The sequence below is a fragment of the Pipistrellus kuhlii genome, unplaced genomic scaffold, assembly GCF_014108245.1.
Source record: "Pipistrellus kuhlii isolate mPipKuh1 unplaced genomic scaffold, mPipKuh1.p scaffold_m20_p_21, whole genome shotgun sequence".
NCBI classification, from domain to species: domain Eukaryota; kingdom Metazoa; phylum Chordata; class Mammalia; order Chiroptera; family Vespertilionidae; genus Pipistrellus; species Pipistrellus kuhlii.
Window position 1 is genome coordinate 3888672 of NW_023425520.1, and position 21032 is coordinate 3909703.

General features: G+C 36.7%; 1 protein-coding gene across 5 annotated transcripts in view; it reads left to right on the forward strand.

Moving 5' to 3' along the window:
• Nucleotides 1-21032, forward strand: part of PPP3CC (protein phosphatase 3 catalytic subunit gamma) — a 71830-nt gene that overhangs the window by 38006 nt on the left and 12792 nt on the right. For all 5 annotated transcript variants that reach the window (XM_036450620.2, XM_036450622.2, XM_036450618.2 and 2 more), the window contains exons 5-10: nt 1426-1571; nt 4376-4515; nt 8099-8176; nt 8263-8357; nt 13553-13678; nt 14678-14749. In XM_036450620.2, coding sequence (XP_036306513.1) covers nt 1426-1571; nt 4376-4515; nt 8099-8176; nt 8263-8357; nt 13553-13678; nt 14678-14749 — 657 coding nt within the window. The remainder of the gene's footprint in view (nt 1-1425; nt 1572-4375; nt 4516-8098; nt 8177-8262; nt 8358-13552; nt 13679-14677; nt 14750-21032) is intronic.

Consider the following 21032-nt stretch of genomic DNA (forward strand, 5'->3'; position numbering starts at 1 on the left):
CACCCTGATCACCCTATATCAGCATTTTAAAAAAAATTCATATTCACGGATGGAAAGCCTTATAACCTCAAAGTGGCCCCCTGGTTACACATTCCTTTAAAGAATCTCTCTCCAGTTATTCCTCCACCCATGTATAGCACTGGCCCAAATCTGGACCCATTACCCTTCATTTTTCCCCCCAAAGCCTTGCCAAAACTAGGCTCTGATTACTTAAATATGTCTTTTCTAAAAGCTTGGCGATTCCAAGAAGAAAATAAACAGAAATAATTACCAACTAGGTAATCTGAATCACTTGCTATAGCTTTATTTTCTTAGCCTTGTAGGCTCTGTCTCATTTTCACAGAATCTTGGAAGAATATAAGGAGTTCACAGTTCTGGAGGGCTGCTGTTTACAACTTCTGGCTTTCTCTATCAATGTGCATCTCCAATCACAGCTTGACCTTTTGAAATGCAACGCATGGAAGAAGAAAACATTCTCTTTTTAAACTAAAGGAATTTTTCAGCTATCACTTCACAAGCTATTCTTTCTCTATGACTGTGGAGATCTTACTGGAGATATTTCCTTAACATAACAACCACATCAAAATATAATTCAGTAAGATGAACATTTTTGCCTAAAATAGAATCAGGGCATAATTTGCTTAAAGGCCTTAAAAGTCATGAACAAAAAGATGGTTGACATTTTAGTGATGACTTTGAAAACTCCTGCTTTCATTTATATATGTTTAGCATCCCAGGGAGTCTCTTTAGAACTGCAAAATATTCATGTTCATAAAATTACCACAGACCTTACTTGCTCTCCATCTACTTAGAAGGAGACTGCCCAGGAAGGGTAGCACCAGGCCCCCCTTTTCACTGGCATTGTCCTCAGAGGAACACATACACCAGAGATTTGCTGCCTCACCTCCCTTTCATTCATCCCCTCCAAGTCACAGTTTAGGTACAAGGAAACAGTATCCACATAGGGCACATTAGGGAGCCACTCTGGCTTAGAATCCCCATGCATCCCAAGCAACCATATCTCTTGTAAAACTTTCTTGGCGTAGCTTCCAATGTCCCGCAAAGGACATGCCTTATGCGTCACTGCACTCAGAGAAGCCCTGAACTACAGCTCCCTGCCAGGTAATTGTGCAACTTTGACCATAAGCGACATTGCCTAATCACACAGTTGATATTCACCGGATATTCACCGGAGCTAGAAAGTTAATCCAAGGCCACCCTTGTCTTTAGAGGAGAAAGAGTTTGTTTGCTCTCTATCCACAACTTTTCAAACATATCTTTATAAAGATGATTGTGTTTTTCAGTTTGCCTGAGATAAATGGCTTTGAAGTAATTTCACAAATCTTCTTCTGACCTATATATCCTTTTTGATAGATGATAAATTTTAGCTTTTCTTCCTCTGACTGTTTTTTCCTTTTTTGATAGGTCTAATCAAATATTCTGAACACGTGTACGATGCTTGTATGGATACATTTGACTGTCTCCCTCTCGCGGCCCTCTTAAATCAGCAGTTTCTGTGTGTACATGGTGGGATGTCACCTGAAATTACTAGTTTAGATGACATTACTAAAGTAAGTAATCTTTCATTGTTCTCATGGGTCATATATATATTTTTTAATCTTGATTTTTTTTATTGCAGTCAATATGTTTTTATTGCTGAATATTTTAAAATACAAATAATCAGAAGTAACAAATGGAAATCACCTGTGATTTAATTATTGAGAGAGAATTCCGGTTGACATTTTGCTATATATCTTCCAGAAATTTTCTCTAACTTTCAATTAAATCTGTGCTCTTACCACTAGAAACATAGCATTTCTTAGTATATTCCTGAAACTTCAAATTTTGTAGCTGTGCATAAGGAGGGAACCAGGTTTCTAATCCCTATCCTGCCATTTATCCTGTAAGCTTGACCAAATTACTCAATCTCAGTCAGTTTCTTCTCTGAAATGAAGTCAGAATGGATGGTCTGAAGACTTCCAGCTCTGAAATTCATGGATTGACATTTTAGATGAAGAATTTAAGTGTTACACTTTCTGATTTGTGATTATTTCCAGAATTCTGTATCTTTATAATTGAAAAAAGATGACCAGTCTTTTCTCACTTATATTGTTCTACATTACCATAATCTCTCCTCTACCTTTTTATATTTCATCTCTCATATAAGTACTAAAATTAAAGACGTTTCTGTTTATAAAACTGGTTACCTTCCTCAGGGCAAGAGACATGTCTACATGCACTATCTTATTTTTTTTTCTACTTTATTATCTTTTAAATAACCAGCATTTTATAATTCTGAATTGATTGTATTAATCAATTTCACTTAGTAAAAATTCTGTTCTTGGCACTCAGCTATTCTAGTTATTTCTTTTGGGGTTTTTTTGTTTGTTTGTTTGTTTGTTTTTATTCTTTTAACAACAGCAGCAATGAGTAAAGGTATAAGTTAAATAATCTATATTGAAATGTCTCCATTGCATAGGATGAAAACCCTTTGCAAAATAAAACTAGCATGCTTTAAAATAAAGAAATCTCCATTGGAATGAGATAAACAATGAATAGAATCACTGTAAAACCCTTCCTGCTCTCATGGTAACATTGGCTCATCTAGGCAATTGACATGAACTTATCACAATCTTTCTAAATAATAGTATATCTCTATCGTGGTTTGATTTTACTTTCCAATTAAATAAGTGCATACTATTTGTAAGATTAGCGTGTAAGTGGTTCTTTTGTACAGAATGGTTAGATAACATATATTTATTTAAAAAATAAAGAGAGGGCCCTAGCCAGTTGGGCTTAGAGGATAGACTGTCAGCCTGCAGACTGAAAGGTCCTGGGATTGATTCCACTCAAGAGCACATGCCTGGGTTGCAGGCTTGGTCCCTAGTAGGAGGCATGCAGGAAGCAGCCAGTCAATGATTCTCATCATTGATGTTTCTCTCTCTCCCTCTCCCTTCCTCTCTGAAATCAATAAAAATCTATCTAAAAAAACAATACAGGGTGGCAAAAGTAGGTTTATAGGGGATAGGTAAGTACAATACCTTACTCACCTCCTTCCACAACCACATTAACTTACAGCTAGTGTCTATCAATAGATGAATGGATAAAGAAGTGGTACATATATACAATGAAATATTACTCTGGCGCAAAGAATGAAATCTTGTGCCCACAGCTGGTATGGCTTAGTGGTTGAGCGTTGACCCATGAACCTAAGAGGTCACCAGTTTGATTCCTGGTTGGGGCACAAGCCTAGGTTGCAGGCTTAAACCCCAGTAGGAGGTGTGCAGGAGGCAGCCCATCGATGACATTTCTCTTTTATCGATATTTCTCTCTATCCCTTTCTCTTTTTTCTCTCTTAAAAAAAAAATCAATAAAAACATTGAAAAAATGAATTAAAAAAATGAAATCTTGCCATCTGCAACAACATAAAGTACTTACAGAGTATTATGCTAAGTGAAATAAGTCACACAGAGAAAGGGCAAATATCATTTCACTTATATGTGGAATCTGAAAAAACTCACATGAATAAACAAAACAGAAACAAACTCATAGATACAGAGAAATGTTGATGATCACTAAATGAAGGGAAAGATTTGGGACGTGGAAAAGGGGAAGGGATTAAGAGATACAAATTGGTTGTTGCAAAATAGTCATAGGGATATAAAGTACAGTATAAATCAATAATATTGTATAACTAAATATGGTGTCAGATATTAGATTTATTGGAATGATTACTTTGTAAATTATATAAATGTCTAACTACTGTGTTACATACCTGAAACTAATATAATATTGTATGCCAGCTATAATTGAATAATAAATTATTTTAAAAATGAAACAATGAACAAAATTAAAAAGTAGGTTTATAGTTGTAAATACATGAAAAAATTTATTCTTGTATTATTATTTATTAATTATTGTATCATTTTTCATACTAACCTACTTTTGCCTGATCCTGTATATAAAAAAATGATAGAAATTATGTATCAAAAATTTTTAAATGTTCGTTTTCTTGCAGGAAAATTCTTTAGGGGCTTGTTGCCTTCTCTCCTAATACCGTATTTTCTGGCGTATAAGACGACTTTTGAAATGAAAAAAAAACCTGCTCAGATTGGCCAGAGTCAGAGAGGCGGTCTATTAAAAAAAGAACTGGTGTTGCCTCGGAAGTGGGGGGTAGTCTTATACAGCGAATATAGGCCTAAACCTATGTTTTAACTGTAAAATTAGGGGGGTCGTCTTATACGCTGGAAAATACAGTACATTCTTATGAATGAAAGGATTTTTGTGGGTTTTTTGTTTTTTTTACCCATACCAATTTTCAAAAGCTCTTTTGCTTTCATGATTTTTCTTCTTTTGGCTTTTGCTTATCTTCCAGATAGACAGGTTTAAAGAACCTCCAGCCTTTGGGGCAGTGTGTGACCTGCTTTGGTCTGATCCCTTAGAGGAGTACGGCAACGAAAAGACTTTGGAGCACTATTCCCACAACACTGTGCGGGGCTGCTCTTACTTTTACAGGTGAGCTGATCCTCAAAGTTACCAAGTTGGGAAAGGAAATGGCAATATGCTTAATCAAATTATTTTAAGTATTTTATATATTGAATTTATGTAGCATAGGGACTTGTTTAATTTTTTTTTATTAATAGAAGACAGAAGATTCTTATTTGTTTCTTTTTTTGTTTACAGTTAGTAGGTTTTATGCCCTGATAAGTTTAATATACCGAACCTGATTGAACAGTACTTTAATGTTGTTTTACTCTAAATGATCTAGATAATTTGTTGCCAAACATTAACTATAAACTTTTTTTAAAATGAAGACTCCTTGGCTCTTCCCCCAGACATTTTGATTCAGGAGTCCTCTTATTATTTTGAAAAGCTCTCCAGCTTTTGGAACTACTGGTATAGGCAAAGATATAAAAAGAACAGAACATTGTGAACTTAGGACATTCCTGGAAGTTGGCTGTTGTCTTAAATCTCATATGTAAGCTTTCATTGTGCTTTGCCACTCAAAAATAGAGAGATATAGTCCTTGCTGGTTTGGCTCAGTGGATAGAGTGTTGGCCTGTTAACTGAAGAGTTGTGGGTTCGATTCCAAGGGCATGTACCTAGTTGCAGGCTCAATCATGGGTTGGGGTGCAACCAATCGATGTGTCACTCTCACATCGATGCTTCTCTCTTTCCTCCCCTCCATTCCACTCTCTATATAAAAAAATCAATGAAAAAATATTCTCAGGTGAGGATTAACAAAAAATAAAAATAAACAAATGAAATAAAATAATAGGGAAATATAGGAAAATTTGAAGTCTAAATTAAAAAAAATATATATATATATATAAATAAATACATACATATATATTGATTTCAGAGAGGAAAGGAGAGGAAGAGAAAGACAGAAACATCAATGATGAGAGAAAATCATTGATCAGCTGCCTCCTGCACTGACCCCAGGGATCAAGCCCACAACCCAGGCATGTGCCCTGACTGGGAATGAAAATGTGACCCCCTGATTCATAGGTCAGTGCTCAACCACTGAGCCACAACAGCTGGTCTGAAGTCTAAAATTTTTTATCCCAATATTTTATTGTGACAAATAATACATGTATATAGTCCCCTAAAAATTTGTTAATTGCCTAAGATGATACACTAATTAAATGGAATCTACATACAAAAAGTAAGAAGCCATGCCCTAGCTGGTTTGGCTCAGTGGATAGAGCGTCGGCCTGCACTCTGAAGGATCAATCCCAGGTTCCATTCTGGTCAAGGGGACATGCTCAGGTGGCATGCAGGAGGCAGCTGATCAGTGATTCCTTCTCATCATTAATGTTTCTCTCTCTCTCTCTCTTTCTCCCTTCCTCTCTGAAATCAATAAAAATATATTTTTAAAAGGAAGCCTCAATTTTACCATAGATTTAACATTCTTAAAGCAACTTTTTTTTCATTCTTTCTTGCCAACTCTACCAGAGACTAATACGAAATCATTTGAATGTTACTTTTCTTTACATTGCTTAAAATACTTCTTTATTATTAGCACATAGAAATCACTACAGTTTCTATGGAGGTCAACTTGACAATATCTCTCAATTATAAATGCCCATGGCCTTTGATCCGAAAGTTCTACTTCTAAATCATAATCCTGTGGGTGTACTAGTATAATTGATCTTTATTATTCACAAATTCTAATTTGCAAATTTTTCTACTTGTTAAGATTTACTTGTAACCCCAAAATCAATACTCATAGCACTTTCACAGTCATTCACAGACATGGGTGCGTGCAGAGTGACGAAAAATCTGTCACCCCACATGTGCTCCCAGCTGAGGTTAGAATTATTAGGAGTTGCTCTGCCTTCTGTTTCAGTTCTCGTAATTGTAAGCAGGTATTCTGTTTGTGGACTGTTTAACATTTTTCACGGTTTTGGTTGGTTAATTTGCTGTTTAAAAACAGCTCCATTCGAAACCGGTTTAGCTCAATGGATAGAGCATTGGCTTGGGGACTGAAGGGACCCGGGTTCAATTCCGGTCAAGGGCATGTACCTTGGTTGCGGGTATATCCCCAGTAGGGGGTGTGCAAAAGGCAACTGATCGATGACTCTCTCTCATCGATGTTTCTAACTCTTTATCTCTCTCCCTTCCTCTCTGTACAAAATCAATAAAGTATATTAAAAAAAAAAAAAAAGCTCTAAGCACAGTGCCAAAGTGCTGTCTAGTGTTGCTAAGTGCCAGAAGTCTGTGATGTGCCTTACAGAGAAAAGACCTATGTGGTCTAAGCTTGGTTCAGGCATGAATTATGGTGTTGACTGTAAGTTCCACATTTATGAATCAACAATATATATTAAATAAAGCTTCTTTACTCAGAAACACACATAAAACAGAGTTATTGATCAGTTGATAAAAATGTTGGGAGCAAAGGCTCACAGGACCCTGATTCTTTATTTTCCTTGGGTGCAGTATTGACCAATTTAGTTTTTGCAGACAATGGAATGTAACAGACAATACAATGAGGCTGTTTTTTGAAAATGAAAAAATGGCCCTGGCCGGTTTGCCTCAGTGGATGGAGTATTGGCCTGTGCACTGAGGGAGTCCCGGGTTTGATTTCGGTCAAGGACATATGTCTGGATTGTAGGCTCAATCCCCAGTGGGGTTATGCAGGAGGCAGCTGATCAGTGATCAGTAATTCTCTCTCATTGTTGATGTTTCTTTTCTTTTTTCTTTTTGTTTATTATTGATGTTTCTATCTCTCCCTCTCCCTCTCTGAAATCAATAAAAATAAATTAAAAAATAAAGAAAATAACCCTTTGTAAACTGGTATGGAATAATCACTAAAGTAAAAAAAGATATATGCAGAGCTTTGCTTACCATCTGGTAATTTTTCTAGAAGTCGGGATGATGTGCATATTCATGTGTGTGGGGTAGTTGTTTGAAGTTGTATAGAGTGTCTGTGAAAGTGCACCCAGGGAAGCCAGGGACATGGACTGCTTCTAGAGATAGAAAGCTAGAAATATCAATCAGCTGCCTCCTGCACACCCCCAATGGGGATGTGCCCGTAACCAATGTACATACATGCCTTTGACCAGAATCAAACCTGGGACCCTTCAGTCCATAGGCCTACGCTCTATCCACTGAGCCAAACCGGTTTTGGCTGCATTATATTATCTTAGTATTGATATTACCTATGAAGCTATAAGTAGGTTCTTTAACTTTTCTAACAGTTTGACAATTTGAAAATTGCGTGTTTAGTTTTTAGCACCTACAAATACACACACACACACACACACACACACAAAACCATGCTACTTTTTAACATATCAAATAGCAAGAAAAGTTTTGGTATGATGTTGTTATGGGGTAAGACAAAAATTAACAGAGGGGAGCTGTTTCTGACTAGGGTTGTCTATTACTGTATCTTCATATTTGATCTAGAATGAAGTATATTAGTGAAATAGAAAAACATAATTGTGATTGCTAAGCTATTAATAAAAGTTCAGTGATATGTAAGAGCTTAATTTCAAAATAAATTCAACTTGTATCATTCTAAATTATTCCCTTCCTATTAAAAATCAGTTGTTTTAATTCTGGATTTATGTTTTCTAATTTTCTTTTTCAGTTACCCTGCAGTTTGTGACTTTTTGCGGAATAATAATTTGTTATCAATAATCAGAGCCCATGAAGCCCAAGATGCTGGGTAGGTTATATTAAAACTGTGCCAAATATCACTGCAGAGTTTTTGCCTTTAATATCAGGACAGATGGGCTGTCATCTCTCTTCCAGGTATCGAATGTACAGGAAGAGCCAAACAACAGGCTTTCCATCACTCATTACAATTTTCTCTGCCCCCAATTACCTAGATGTCTATAACAATAAAGGTAAAGGAGTCCAGCGATATTTGAGTTTGAATTTGTGAGTAAATGTGAGCTCTATTTTAACATATATGTGTATGCATATTTTTAATATATATATAAATTTTAAATAAGGAAAAAAGTTTTAATTGAAATAAAGGCAAGATACTTAGAATTTAGGCTCTTGCTTGGTTTCCATCTACTAAAACCAAGCAAAAGCCTAATTTCTGATTTCTTGGCCTTTATTTGAGGTGTTTGTGAGTATAAATAATGATCCTAACAGATGTGATTTGTACTACTGAATCAAAATATAAGAAGGATAAATTATTCCAGGTCCCGGTTAGAACTATCAGCATTAATTATTGGTTTCAGTGAATTTAATATATTTATAACATTATCTCATAAAATACCACCATTTGGTGTTTTGATGTTTGTGCATTTGCTCTGGTTGAAGAATGGTATAGGTAGAATGAATACTATACCAAAGTGAAAAAAATCTTAACTTTAGTCCAAGCCCTTCCAGAAACTAACATAATAGTGCCACTTTAGGTAAATCACATAATCTCTCTAAACTTCAATTTCCCATATAGAAAAAGAGGATTAGCTATCCAGACACCTTTCAGCACAGAAACTCTACTTCTAAGACTTTATCCTTTTAAAGTCTTTTTTATTTAAATTTATTTTTATAAATTAATAAATAAAAAAAATAAATTTACTTTATTTTATTTATTTTTATGAGTCATAATTCCTAAGTTTTGTATCAGGGCTGTGGTTCACCTAAAAACTTCATGCCTCTGTAACTATTTTGTTGTTTAAAAAGTATGACTATAAAATAATAGAACTTTTAAATGAACATACCAGAATGTATGTATTCAAGTGAGTATAGTCCCTTGAAAGTAGTTGCCTTGGGAGGCTATACACTTATTCCAACAATGCTGCCAATGTTCAAACAGTTTTGGAACTCCTCTTTTGGCATTACCTTCAGCGTCTGCGACACATTCTTTTGATAATATCCACAATGATGGGAAATCTTCGTCCTTTGAGGGTGGATTTGATTTTTGGAACAGCCAAAAGTCATTCGGAGTGCAGACTGATGAGTAAGGTGAGTGTTCAAGCCAGTCGATATCATTTGGGCTCAGAAACAAGGTATGATTATAAGGTAATGAGACTGCTTTTCTTTGTGTTGCTTATAAAATGGCTCTGGAGGCAATTCCAAAAGAGGAGTTCCAAAAACATTTTGAGTAATGGCAGCATCTTTGAATTAAAAATACCGTAAGGCAGCAAGGTGCATTGAAAGAGACACTAAGCTAGAAGTCAGAAGTTCATTTTAAATTCACAGTTAACAAGATAACTTCACTTTGCATTTAAGTTTACTTCACACTGAACAGCATTTCCCTGAACCTCAGTTTATCTTTAAAATACCTGTCATAATAGGGTTGTTGGAGATAGGTTGGAATAATAAAAATGAAATTAAAATCATCAATCAAACTGTAAATTGATATAATACTGTAGCATTTCACTGTTATTGTGCCTGGTGTGATTACATCAAAGGACCACACTCATCTCATTGATATAAGGTCTGTGTGTTTGTAGTCAGTGGTTTCTTAAGTCTCATTACTTTATAGCCATACCTTGTATATGCAGTCGGGGAGAGAACTTTAAAGAGGTCCACAATATATTTACCATTTACTCTGTTTAAAAATAAACTATGAAATGGCACATCTCATTGAAATTGGATTTGGATCAATCATCTTAGTATATTCTTCAATGACTTCTGTCCATTTTTAAAAAGCAATTTTTTAGACGTAAGTTCTTTCCCAGCCTTATGTTTTATTTTTACTTTTTATCATCCTTTTCTGGGTTTTAGCTGTCCTCCTGTGTTCTGCTTCTCCCTAATTCCATTTTTAATCCCCCACCCCCTAATAATTTCAACGTTTAACAGTTTGGTTTTGTTCTTATCTCTTCCCTTATGAATGGTATGCACTGCTTGTGTTCTTAAACTTCCTCAAGGATACTTAGTGGTTCCAGTCTTCATATTTGTGAAGACTTTACCTTCTTGCTCCTTTTTTTTTTTTTAACCTTACTATTAAGAACATTGATTACCCAGAGTATTTGTCATGGGCTAAGCTGAAACATTGCTACCTAACGCAGCAGTCACTACTAACTGCCAGCTCACTTTTTGCTCTATCCTAATCTTGTTTTGTTCTTGGTTATTACTTTAGTAAACTTTTAAAGTCACACTTCATTTTATCTGAGTTTTCTGCCCACTTTGATATAATCGGTAATCTTATCTTGAAACAATCTTATTCCCCTTGGTTGTTTCTTAAGCATTTTGGGGGGGAAAGGCAGAAAATGTGGCACCTGAAATAACCTGTGGTGACACTCAGTTACTCCCCATACAAGTGCCTCTTTTCTTGAAAAAGGCAACTTCTCTTTCTTCTACAGTAGCATTTCTTGAATATTCTTTAGACTTATTGGTATCCACAGATATTTCTTAGCTTCACTGGTTATATAAAAGACCCTCAAGTCATGATTTTTAAAGATTTCTATTCCAATTTTTTGTGTCCACTGGAAAGATATCCTAAGTCAGTCTAATTTTAATCATCCACTGTTGAGACCTACCTCCCACTCCTTTTCCTGTGTAGATTGAGGCAATTGTTGAATAACTGTATATTCATCTAATCTAAATAAAATACATATACATGAAAATAATGGAACATGTACATTGTAGTCAGTGTTAGGTTTTTAAGAGCTAGAGATTCTATGTTCATGTATTTTTCTTTATAATCTATGGTGTACATTTTAGACATTCAATAACTTAAATTATATCCTATATAAAAAGAAGGTAATATGCAAATTGACGGTCATGCCCTTGCACAAGATGTCCATCCCCATGTGGTCATTAGATGGCCACATCCAAGATGGCCGGCAGGGTAGGGCAGTTGAGGGGGACCAGGCTGGCAGTGGGGAGCAGTTGGGGGCAATTGGGCCGGCAGGGGAGCGTTGATCAGGCTGTCAGGGGAGTGGTTACGGGGTGATCAGGCTGGCAGGCAGAAGCGGTTACAGACCATCAGCAGGCAGGCAGGTGAGCAGTTTGGAGCCAGCAGTCCCGGATTATTAGAGGGATGTCCAACTACCGGTTTAGGCCCATTTCAGTGGGCCTAAGCCAGCAGTCGAACATCCCCCGAGGGGTCCCATATTGGAGAGGGTGCAGACTGGGCTGAAGGACACCCCCCACTGCTCAGTGCATGAGTTTCTATAATAAGCAAAGAAACAGAAACCAGGAGATGACATATATCTATCATTTCTAGAGAGCTGTTACACCCTATTCTATTTATGATCACAGTAAGAATAATACAAACAACATTGCATTGCTGATGATAAAGATGAAGGAACTGGATATTAAAACTTTTCAAATATAAAAAAAATTAGTTTGATACCAAAGTATACGTACAAATTTATGGGCTGGTTAATATTAAACACAGATATACTGACTGTATATTGGAAAGATGGGCATTTTTTATCCACTATATTGCATGTAGAGAATGTTGAATCTACTTTTGAACCTTGTAAATTAATCCAAGTTTATGATCTGTAGATAACTGCTATGTTTATAAACTCCCAGAGAATTTATAAATCTTTGGCTCTGGCAATCAAAACAGGCTGTGTCCATTTAGTGAGAACTTTTGCCCTCAAAGGAGAGTTGCATTTGTAACTACTTTGCATATCTATATAAATATGCAAATAAAATGATAATATGCTAATGAGACCAGATAGACCAGACATCTTTCGGATGTCCTTTCGGACAAAGCCACAGTGGTGGGGGCAGAGGCAGAGACAGTTAGGGGCGATCAGGCAAGCAGGCGAGAGCGGTTAAGGATGATCAGGCAGGTGAGTGGTTAGGAGCCAGTGGTCCTGGATTGCAAGAGAGATGTCCAGCAGTCAGACATCCCCCTAGAGGGTCCTGGAATGGAGAGGATGCAGGCCAGGCTGAGGGAGCTCCCCCTGCCCCGTGCATGAATTCTGTGCACTGGGCCTCTAGTTCTGTATAATTAAAGGTTAATATGCAAATTGACCCTAACAGCGGAACGACTGATCACTATGATGTACACTGACCACCAATTGCTATATGCACACAGATGCTCAATGCAGTACCTGCCCCCCTGGTGGTCAGTGCACTCCCATAGGGGGAGCTCTCCTTAGTCACAAGCTGGACTGACGGTTTCGAGCACAGTGGTGATGGCAGGAGCCTCTCCCGCCTCCTCGGCAACGCTAAGGGTGTCTGACTGTGGCTTAGGGAAGCGGGCCTAAGCCGCAAGCAGACATCCCCCAAGGGGTCCCAGACTGCCAGAGTGATGTCTGACTGCCAGTTCAGGCCCGATCCCCCGGGGTACGGGCCTAAGGTGGCAGGTGGACATCCCCTGAGGGGTCCTGGACTATGAGAGGGCACAGGCCTGGCTTATGTATCTCCCCTCACCCCCAAGTGCATGAATTTTCATGTACTGGGTCTCTAGTAAAGAGATATTATGAAATTATGGCAAATTTTTCTCAGGTGGAACCTGAGATTTCTATAGGTAGTTACTGTGCAGTGACTCTGAAGTTTCAGAGCATAGTTTCTTTTGTACTTTTAAAATATGAGCTCTTTATATAACTTTGTTCCTTGGGATTAGTCTTAAGAGAATGAACTGTAGAGCCCTAGCCAGTTTGACTCAGTGGTTATTGTTGGACTGTGGACTAAAGAGTCCCGTCAAGGGCACATACCAGGCTCTTTCCCTGGCTTTGGTCAATCCCCAGCCTTGGACTTGATGTGTCTGTATGTCTGTCTGTCTGTCTGTCTGTCTCTCTCTCTCTCTCTCTCTCTCTCTCTCTCTCCCCCCCTCTCTCTCCCCCCTACCCCTCTCTCCCTCCCTCTCTCCTTCTCCTTCCCTTCGTTCTTCCCTCCCTCCCTCCCTCCCTCTTTTTCTAAAGATCAAAGGGAAAATATCCTTGGATATTGAAAAAAATAATAATAAAAATAAGCATAATCATAAAAAAAAGAATGAACTATATATAAAATGCTTTAAGATTTTCCTTCTGCCCTTAAATACTAAGTCCTGAATTTACAAATGAAAATTAAGTTATTGAATTCTGTGTAGTAAATATACAACTATCAATATACAATTCATACTAGTTGCCATGTCATGTTCCTCTGTGCCAGATTTTCTTGCTTTTTACCTTTTTAGCTGCTGTGTTAAAATATGAAAACAATGTCATGAATATCAGGCAGTTTAACTGTTCTCCACACCCCTACTGGCTTCCAAACTTTATGGATGTTTTCACGTGGTCTTTGCCTTTTGTTGGAGAGAAAGGTAAGAGAACTAAAGTATCTGGCCCATCAGTTATCTTAGCATACTTTTATATTTGCATGAGCCCCTGATGATTCAGAAATGTTTTTTAAAGTTATCAAAATATTTTCTAATTTTCTTTGTTTTTTAATAAAGATTTTAAAATGACATGTAATTAGTTTTTAAATTACAATTCTAGTTGATTTATGCTTTTCTTATTATACAAATCCACTTAATGTAGCTGTGCTACTGTGATCAAGATATTAAAATAACATGTCATTATACCATTCCTTCAGTGATTTCTTCAGTGATAAAAGAGATTTAAATAGGAAATATTGCCCTTAGAACTTTATTTGTGTACCTATACAAAAAAGCTATGCAAATATAAAATAAGCCTGTTGGATATAGGTCTGGCCTGATGGCTTAACTTCTTTGTAAAATAGGAGGAAGTCTTTTTGTGTGCTTATCAGTGAAGGAAATGGCTCTGGATAGTGGTCTGATGAAATCATATAATGATGCAATAGAATCATCAAAGACTCCAGACTTTTACTGGAACAAGTAATCTCCCCAAATTGTATGTAAACCAGGAGTATAATGCTACTCTGTAGCTACTCTTTTTTTTTTTTTTTTTTTTTAATATATTTTATTGATTTTTTCACAGAGAGATAGAAGAGAGAGGGATAGAGAGTTAGAAACATTGATGAGAGAGAATCATCGATCAGCTGCCTTTTGCACACCCCCTACTGGGGATGTGCCCACAACCAAGGTACATGCCCTTGACCAGAATCGAACCCGGGACCTTTCAGTCCCCAGGCCGACGCTCTATCCACTGAGCCAAACCGGTCCCAGCTGTAGCTACTCTTAATAGCCTAATGACAAGTCATTTTTATTTATGTTTAACAAGTATGTTTATTTAGATATTCACATCATTTTGGAAAAGTTCTTTATTAATCACTTAGATTTGTGTTTTTTTAAATGAATTTATTGTTCTTAAAATCAGGGCTATTTTGCTTTATCTTATAGTCACAGAGATGCTGGTTAACATTCTCAACATATGCTCTGATGATGAGTTGAATTGCGAGGATGAAATTGAAGGTAATCTTGCCTTTTCCTCATTTGAACTAGAAATGAAATTTTGGTTTTGGTTTGAATTTGTTTTGAATAATTATTTTATTAAAAAAGATTTGTATTCAATGTAAGAAATTGAAGAATATAGGAAGCAACAAATAAGGGAGGAAGAACATCACCTGTAATCTTATCATCTCATATCCACTGATACCATCTTACTGTGTTAGCTTTTATCTGTGCATATATTTTTGTCTACTTTTTCTTTACTTTTTAACAAAAATGAGAGCATGTGATAATATGACTTTTACTTTTTTTATAGATAATTTTTTAATGGTTACATAGTTGTCAGTGTCAATTATTTTTTGTTTTAACCAATCCACTGCTGTTGGATATTGGATATTTTTTAAGTCCATAATTTTTTTTTTAAATATGTATTTTATTGATTTTTTACAGAGAGGAGGAGAGGGGGATAGAGAATTAGAAACATCGATGAGAGAGAATCATTGATCAGCTGCCTCTTGCACACCCCCTACCAGGGATGTGCCCGCAACCAATGTACATGCCCCTGACCGGAATCGAACCTGGGACCTTTCAGTCCGCAGACCGACGTTCTACCACTGAGCCAAACCGGTTTGGGCTAAGTCCATAATTTTGAACTCTTACAGATAGATCTTACAGAATATTGCACATTCTGTCAACAACCAACATTTGTTACGTGCTTGATATGTGTCAAATACTGTTTAGATCCTTGCTTTCAATAAGCTTATATTCTAGTGGAGGGAAGACAGACAATAAATATGTCAGATGTTGATCTGTGGTATGAAAGGAAATAAAGCAACATTAGGATATGAACGATAACATTTTCTCAATTTCCATAGGATAAATTTCTAGAAATTTAATATCTGTGTCAATTAGTACTTAAAATTTTAAATCGGATACAGATAACCTCTAGAGGGGATGTACCAGTTTACATTTCCTGTGTGACACATAGTTCACAGAGTTTTCTTCAATACTGTTCATTATACTTTTTATAGTCTGGTGTTTTTTTTGTTTTTGTTTATTTTATTTTATTTTATTTTTATTAAATTATTTGTGTTGTTTTAAATTGTAATTTGTATTTTTATGATGACTGATTAATATTTGTGTGTGTGTGTGTGTGTGTGTGTGTGTGTGTGTTTATTGACCATGTTTATCTCTCTTTTGTGAATTGTCAGTTCATACCTTTTCCCCATTTTTCTACTGGGTTATGTGAATCTTTGCTTATTTTTCTTCTTGGCCTCCGAGGGATCTTAATATAGTAACATTTTGTTGCATATGTAGCCAAGTATTTTTTTCCTAGTGTATTGTGGGAGGTTTTGTTTTGTTTGTTTGTTTGTTTATATTGATCTTAGAAATAGAGAAACATCGATGTGAAAGAGACATATTGATTGGTTGCCTCCAGTAGGCGCCCCAACAGAGGATCAAACCTGAAACTTACATATGTGCCTTGAGTAGGAATCAAACCCACAACCTTTTGGTATGGTGATGATGCTCCAACTGAGCCACACTGGCCAGGGCACAGGGAGATTTGATTTTAAAGGTAAGGTCCTAACTTATCTGAGAATGCAGAAGATTCAGGAAGGATGGTGGCACCTGAGCACAACCTCCGACTGTCTCATTCTCTCCAAGCTCTGTGCTAAGGTGATCCAATTATTAGGATAAGCTCTGTACAGTGGAGAAAGCCTAGCTTACTTAGAGCATACAGAGGAGAGTAGTGCACATACTTATGCTTCAGATTCCACATGGGAGGTGCAGAGCAGATAGCGCGGAGTTTGTGAGTACTTTTAAGTATAGGATAGAAGACGACTATAAGGAAACCAGTTCTTGAGCAAAAAGTGCAGCCAAGTAAAAATCAAAACAAAGCAAAATGAATATAAAGAAAACAACACCTAGCTGCACATCATAGTAAAAGTGCTCAGGTGAAAGAAAAAAATCTTTAGGCAGCCAGCAAAAAGATTACTTTCAACAGAGAACAATTAAGCTGACAGTAGAAGCAGAAAACAATGTAATGACATATTCAAAGCACTGAAATAGACTAACTGGTAATTTAAGATTCTACATCAAGTAGAATGTGGAGGAGCCCTAACTGGTTTGGCTCAGTGGACAGAGCGTCAGCCTATAGACTGGAGGATCCCAGGTTAGATTCTAGCCAAGGGTTGTGGGCTCGATCCCCAGTAGGGGGTGTGCAGGAGGCAGCTGATCAATGATTCTCTGTCATCAATGATTCTCTCTCTCTATCTTTCTCCCTTCCTCTCTAAAATCAATTAAAAAAAAAAAAGAATGAAGAGGAAATAAACACTTTCAGATATTCTTCCATTAAAACATTTACTATGGCCGAAACCGGTTTGGCTCAGTGAATAGAACGTCGGCCTGTAGACAGGAGTCCGGGTACGATTCCGGTCAAGGGCATGTACCTTGGTTGCGGGCACATTGCCAGTAGGGGGTGTACAGGAGGCAGCTGGTTGATGTTTCTCTCTCATCGATGTTTCTAGCTCTCCATCCCTCTTCTTCCTCTGTGAAATAAATCAATAAAAAAATAAAAAAAAAAAAAAATTTACTGTGGCCGAAACTGATTTAGCTCAGTGGATAGAGTGTCAGTTTGTGGACTGAAGGGTCCCAGGTTTGATTCCGGTCAAGGGCATGTACATTGGTTGCGGGCACATCCCCAGTAGGGGGTGTGCAGGAGGCAGCTGGTCGATGTTTCTCTCTCATCGATGTTTCTAGCTTTCTATCCCTCTCCCTTCCTCTCTGTAAAAAACTCAATAAAATATATATTTTTTAAAAGAATAAGTTTTTACCAATAAATTTTAAAACTTAGATGAAATGGATAAATTCCTAGAAAAGTAAACTTACCCAAATTAAAGCAATATAGGAAATTATAATAATCACATGTCTACCAAGAAATAGTCTGTAATGATAAATTTTTCTATGAAGGAAATGCCAAGTGCAGAAAACTTCAACACATTTTACCAAATATTTAAGAAAGAAAGAACACAAATCTTAACAAGAAATTATCCCAAGAATAAAAAAAGATATGCTTACTTAATGAGGCCAGTATGACTATGATACTAAAACATGACAAGGACATTAATATAGATTTAATAATCCTAAAAAAAAAACTTAAGCAAATTGAAATTAACAATATACATAAAAGACTTACGCTGACCAACCTAGTTGATTTATTCTACAAGTAGGAAATCTTAGAAGATTTAACATTCAGAATTCAATATATCTATATATTCCAGTATATACTGATTAATGGATAATGAGTTAATAATAATGGATAATAAGTGTGGGGTAGAAGGAAACTCTATGTTATCTTCATATCCTTTATGTTACAACGAAAACTATTCTAAAATAAAATTGTTACTTAAAACAAATCAATCACAATAATTCCATGCATTAATAGAAAAAAGGAAAAAAGATATTTTCTCAGTAGATGTAGAAACAGCATTAGATAAGATTCACCTTTCATTTATAATGGATTTCTTAACTGAGGTTTATTGAAGTAGTCATTTTTTTAGAGAGAGAAAAAAATTATTTAATCTGACAAATCTCTTTATATAAAAGCTTAATATTCTGTGTCCATTTGACTGTTCAACAAGTCACTATGATGCACACTGCCAACCAGGGGGCAGATGCTCCAACTAGTAGGTTAGCTTGCTGCTGGAGTCTGGCCAGTTTGGACTGGGTGAGATGGGCGGACACACCTGGAGCCCTCCCTCGGTCCTTCCCTGGCCCTGATCATACACCGGCGGGGTCCCTCAGCCTGGCCTGCGCCCTTCCGCAATCCAGGATTCCTCAGCAGATGTCGGAAAGCTGGTTTTGGCCCCATCCCTGCAGGCTAGGCCCTAGGGACACCAATCTATGCACCAGGCCTCTAATATATTAATAAAAACCTCTAACAGCCTGGTCAGCATGGCTCAGTGGTTGAGCATCAACCTATGAACTAGGAGGTCATGGTCGATTCCTGGTCAGAGCACATGCCCAAGTTATGGGCTTAATCCCTGGTGAGGGTCTGCAGGATACAGCTGTTCAATGATTCTCTCTCTTCATTTATGTCTGTCTGTCTCCCTCCCTCCCTCCCTTCCTCTCTCCCTCTTCCTTCCTCTCTGAAAACAATAAAAATATATTAAAACAAAATCTATAACAAACATCATATGGTGAAGTGTTGAAAGCTTTCCTTAGTGTTTGGAATCAGACAAAGGGTTCAGCTGTCAATACTTCTATGCCATATCATACTAGAAGTCATATCTAATACAGTAAGGCAAGAAAAAGAAATACAAGCTGAGACCGGTTTGGCTCAATGGATAAAGCGTCGGCTTGGGGACTGAAGGGACCCGGGTTCGATTCCGGTCAAGGGCATATACCTTGGTTTCGGGCATGTCCCCAGTGGGGGGTGTGCAAGAGGAAGCTGATCGATGACTCTCTCATTGATGTTTCTAACTATCTCTCTCCCTTCCTCTCTGTACAAAATCAATAAAATATTTTTAAAAATTAAAAAAAAAGAAAAGAAAAAGAAATACAAGGTATAAAGATTGGAAAGGAAGAAATAAAACTCATTATTGATATGATTGTGTACAGAGAATTAAGAGAGTCTATAGATTATTAGAATCAATAAGTGCAGGTAGTAAAGCTGCTGGACAAAAATCAGTAAAATCATTTGTATTCCTATTTATCAGCAGCGAACAGAATGAAAAATTTTTAATATGCTATTTACAATAAATTTAACAAATGCTGTGTGATACCTGAACAACAAATATAAGTTATTGTTAAAGAAATTGAAAGAGATCTAAATAAGAAATACTATATTCATAGACTATTAGATGATTCAGTATTGGAAAGATATAAATTATTCCCAAATTGATATGTAGATTCATAGTCAAATATTAACAATTTTATTCTAAATTTCATTATGGAAATGCTAAGGTTAGATTCTAAAGTTCTTATGGGAATAGCTTAAATATTGAAGAAGGATAAGGTAAGAGAATTTGTTCTTTATGACTTGAAGGTTTACTATAAAGCTAGAGTAATTGGAATTATTAGTGCAAGGACAGACAAGCACTAAAACAGACTTGAGAATCCAGAAATAGATCCCCACATATATGGACACTTGATTTATATCAGACGTGGCACTGCGGAGTAGTAGGGAAATGATAATATTTTTCATAGATTGTTTGAGGATGTTTATTTGAATAAAAATTAAACCTGACCCCTGTCATATTACAGGCACAAAAGTAAATTCCAGATGGATCAATACATTCAATATGAAAGGCAAAACAATAAATTTTCTTTTTTTTAAATATATTTTATTAATTTTTTACAGAGAGAAAAGAGAGGGATAGAGAGTTAGAAACATCGATGAGAGAGAAACATGGACCAGCTGCCTCTTGCACACCCCCTACTGGGGATGTGCCCGCAATCAAGGTACATGGCCTTGACCGGAATCGAACCCGGGACCCTTCAGTCCACAGGCCGATGTTCTATCCACTGAGCCAAACCGGTCTCGGCAATTTTCTAGTATTTATATTATAGAATATCTTCATGATCTTGGATTAGAGGAAAATTTCTTAAACAGTGTGCAAAAAGCACTAACCATACAGGAACTATTAATAACTTGGGACTATGTTAAAAGTAAAGACTTGTGTTTATCAAAAAATACTGTTAAGAGTGGGAGAGGAGCCCAGGCGGGGTAGCTCAGTGGTTGAGCATCTACCTATGAATCAGGAAGTCATGGTTCGATTCCGGTCAGGGAACATGCCCAGGTTTTGGATTTGATCCCCGGGGTGGGGGTAGGGGGAAAGGGTAGGAGTTAGCTGATCAGTGATTTTCTCGCATCATTGATGTTTTCATCTCTCTCTCCCTCTAACTTCCTGTCTCTGAAATCAATAAAAGTAATTTTTGAAAAAACATTGGGAGAGGATATTTGCAATGCAACCAAGAAAGGACTTGCCAAAATATATACTGAACTATATAGAAATCAGTAAGATGAGATTTGAACAAGCACTTCACAAAAGATATTCAAATGTCCAGAAAAATATGAAAAGATATTCAACTACATTGGTAATTGTGAAAATGCAAATTAAAACAATGGATGATTTTAGATATCTACCAGATTGTCTCTAAAATTAAAGATGAATAACACCAAATGTTGGCCAGGTTGTGAAGTAGCAGGAATGTCAGACCCTGAAGTTTAAATTGGTACATCCACTTTAGTAGATAATGCCAAACTGTTACCCAAAGTTGAACATACATGTACTCTATAACTGAA